The following is a 3,256-nucleotide window of genomic DNA, read 5'->3' as shown; positions in this document are numbered from 1 at the left end:
GAGTCTCCTGCCTCAGCCTCCCAAGTAGCTAGGACCACGGGTGCCCGCCACAACACCCGGCTATTTTTTGGATGCAGCTGTCATTGCTGTTTGGCGAGCTGGATTCGAACCCGCCACCTTAGGTATATGTGGCTAGCACCTTAGCCACTTGAGCCACAGGCACTGAGCCACCCACTGGGTATTTTTGCTGCTGCTGCCTGTCCTGCTTAGCAGCTGACTCATCCCAGGGCCCGTAGTCCGGCTCTCCAAAGGTCTGAGGGACAGTGAACTGGCCCCCTGTTTAAAAAGTTTGAGGACCCCTGGACTGTCAAGATGGCATTGGAATTACAATGAGAAACATGGGACAGAAGTGGAAAGAATAATGATTTGAGTTTTTAACACACTGAGTTTGAGGATCTAGGTATGTTCACTAAGCACTTGGAAATCTGGGAATGGAGTCTGAAAAAGATTCCTGATGAAAGGCTGGGATATGGGATTCATTTGCGCAGTTACTAGAGGGCAGGGTAGGTGGGAAGGAAGCTGGGGCTCATCTACTGCTCCCCATCACACTGTGTGTAGATGAAGGACTGTCGTAGGGAAGACACTCGATTAACACATGTGGAAACAGAACATGCTCATTGCTGTATCCCCTGTGCCTCACTGTCAGAATACCCGGCTTATACCTGTGCTCCAGCAGGAAAGGGAAGTCCCGAGAAGAAACTAGACACCAGGAAACCTTCAAGTACCAGCTAAACAGAAACCTACAAGGCTGTACTGTGCTCCACAGTGCTAAGTGCTCCGAAGCTGCCGTGTGTGTGTGTTTCCAAATTATACTCCTCAGCCCACTCTTCAGTTTAAACATTTTAAAGATGATTTCTTTTTTTCTTGAGACGGGTCTTGCTCTCTCACCCAGGCTAGACTGATGGCCATAGTATCATCATAGCTTCCTGCAACTTCGAACTCCTGGGCTCACATGATTCTCCTGCCTTAGCTTCATGAGTACCTGGTACTACAGGCCCGATTAATTCTCCTCTTTCCTCCCCTCCTTTGTAGAGATGGGGTCTCCCTCTTGCTCAGGATGTCTTGTACCCCTGGCCTCAAATGATCCTTCCACCTCAGCCTCCCACAGAGTTAGGACTAGAGGCGGGAGCCCACACACCTGGCTAACATAATTTTTAATTCAAAATGCAATATGGTGTACTTAGTAACATCCCTTTTGTGCAAAAAAAAAAAAAAAAGATACAATAACTATGTGTATAGGCAACGTGTTTTCTACGGATACATTTTAGCAGTTTATCTTGGGGTACAGGCCAAGGCCTTGGAGGCCAGGGAGGGTTATTTTCCATTTGAAAAGCTTTGTTATAGCTGCAATTTCTTCCTAGGAGATTTTACTTTCTTTCTCTCTCAATTAAAATTCCTACAAGAGTTCTTGGGCACCGGGATTAGGGCCCATCTTTTTCTTCTTCACACTTTTGCGGACTTTCAACAATCCTAATGAATGTGTACAGGTGGTTCCCCCTGACTCCAGGATGACTTCATCCCGCTGACTCCAGGATGCATCCGGGTCTTGCACACTCTCCACTTTGCCCCCACGCGGCTTTTCCAGGTCTCTCCCAAGACAAACTCACACCCACCTCGCTGTAGCTGCCAGAGCTGCGTCTGTCACCGTCGCTGCGCACCAACCCCGTACCTCTCCCTGTCCCCTCCTCCTCCCCAATCCTTTCCATCTACCTCCTGCCCCTTCCTTCTGTGGCCCAAAGCCACCCTGAGGACCTCTCCATTCCAGCCTCCGCCCCCATAACTGCGGGTCGGTCTCCGGGGGCGGGAGTCCGGGGCACTGCCAGGTCCCCGCCTTACACCCCCGTGGCAGCCTCGGGGCAGAGCTCTGGGCAGGCAGCGCCCTGCCCCTCCCTCTGCCCACACTCAGGCGCCCGGAGGAGCCGGGACTTCCTACAATCTGAAACCTCTGTATCTGTTCCGTTTCCCTAAACACAAGCGCCACCAAGGCAGCACTTTTGTCTGTTTCATTCAGGTCTGAACGTCCGGAGCTGAGAACAGGGAGGACGCACCGGGCAAGGGGCTGCCGTCGCCTCTAGATTAACCGCTGAGAGGAGCGGTTCGGGAAAGTTTGTGCAGCGGCCGGGAGAGCCAGGCCCGGGCTTCTGCTGGCCGGCGGCCCCACGGACGGACGGCACGGTGGTTTGGCCGGCGCGCTGGTGGGTGGCACCGTGGACACCGAGTGGGCTGTCCGGGACTGGCCCGCCCACCCTGGCGCTGCCCACCCACGGCCCACACGTGTTTTCCCCGACTTAGGGGCTCTGGAGAAGGACGGGGGGTCACTCTGGAGGGTGCCCCACCCTCGCCTGGCCGTCCCCAAGGGTGCGTCGCGGGGGGGGGGCAGCCCCGCCCAGCTCGGCGCGGGTACCTTGGGGCACTTGTCGTAGTAGTACTGCTGCGTGCGGATCCAGCGCCCCACCAGGTGGTCCCGCACCGTGTGCGCTAGCGCGAAGAAGTAGTCGCGGGGGGTGGCCACGTTGCGGTCCTTGACCAGCGTGAAGTGCAGGTGCCGGTTGAAGCCCTTCTTCAGCTCGGCCACGTTCTCCACGCCCACGATGCCGCGGATGCTGATCTGCCTCCGCTTCTCCTGGTCGGTCAGCGGCTTGGCCATGGCTGCGGCGGCGCGAGGCAGGGCAGGGGACAGCAGCCTGCCGCGCCCGCCGCGCTCTTAAGGCGCCGGGAAGTTTGGGGTCCGCCCCTCGCCGGCGCCCGCCCGCCCCCGCCACGCCCCCGCCACGCCCCCGCCACGCCCCCCGCGGCCGGCTCCTCCCGCGGTGCGGGGTGGGGCCGCGGGCCGAGCGCAGTGGGGGACCCGGCCCGGGGTCTGTCCCGCTTCCCGCTCCGGGGTCTTCAGCCGCGGCTGTCTGCGTGTGGTTGGCAAACTCGACTTTGCTGATGTTTATTCGCCATGTGTCATTATTATCATAATTTCTCCCACAGAGTGGCTTTTACTTGGCTGTCCCCGCACCCTCGTCAGTCCCTGGCATGGTCCCATCTGGGACCCTCGAATGAGCGCCCCGTTGCTCATTCACCTTCTGAGGTTTTCTGAGTCCTAGACCCAGGCTGGCCCTGCCGAGGCGCCGCCGCTCACCTGAAGACGCAGGTTAGCAAGACCCGAGGGGGAGTGGATAACAGGGCTGTCACCGCAGGCCCCTTCTTTAAATTAACGTTTTAACCCCGGAAGGTGGGAGGAAGAGAGACAAGAGTCTCTGTGTGCAGA

At 57.6% G+C, this 3,256-nt stretch overlaps 1 protein-coding gene across 1 annotated transcript in view; it reads right to left on the bottom strand.

Annotated features, from left to right (window-relative positions):
- PYGL (glycogen phosphorylase L) overlaps positions 1–2,683 on the bottom strand; it is a 38,322-nt gene extending 35,639 nt beyond the window's left edge. The window contains exon 1 of the mRNA XM_003792148.3: positions 2,405–2,683. Coding sequence (XP_003792196.1) covers positions 2,405–2,647 — 243 coding nt within the window. The 5' untranslated portion in view covers positions 2,648–2,683. The remainder of the gene's footprint in view (positions 1–2,404) is intronic.
- Positions 2,684–3,256: the final 573 nt, after the last annotated feature.

Source organism: Otolemur garnettii, unplaced genomic scaffold, assembly GCF_000181295.1.
Source record: "Otolemur garnettii isolate 467f Iridium unplaced genomic scaffold, OtoGar3 scaffold00054, whole genome shotgun sequence".
Lineage (NCBI taxonomy): Eukaryota > Metazoa > Chordata > Mammalia > Primates > Galagidae > Otolemur > Otolemur garnettii.
This window is presented reverse-complemented; position numbering and strand designations above follow the sequence as displayed.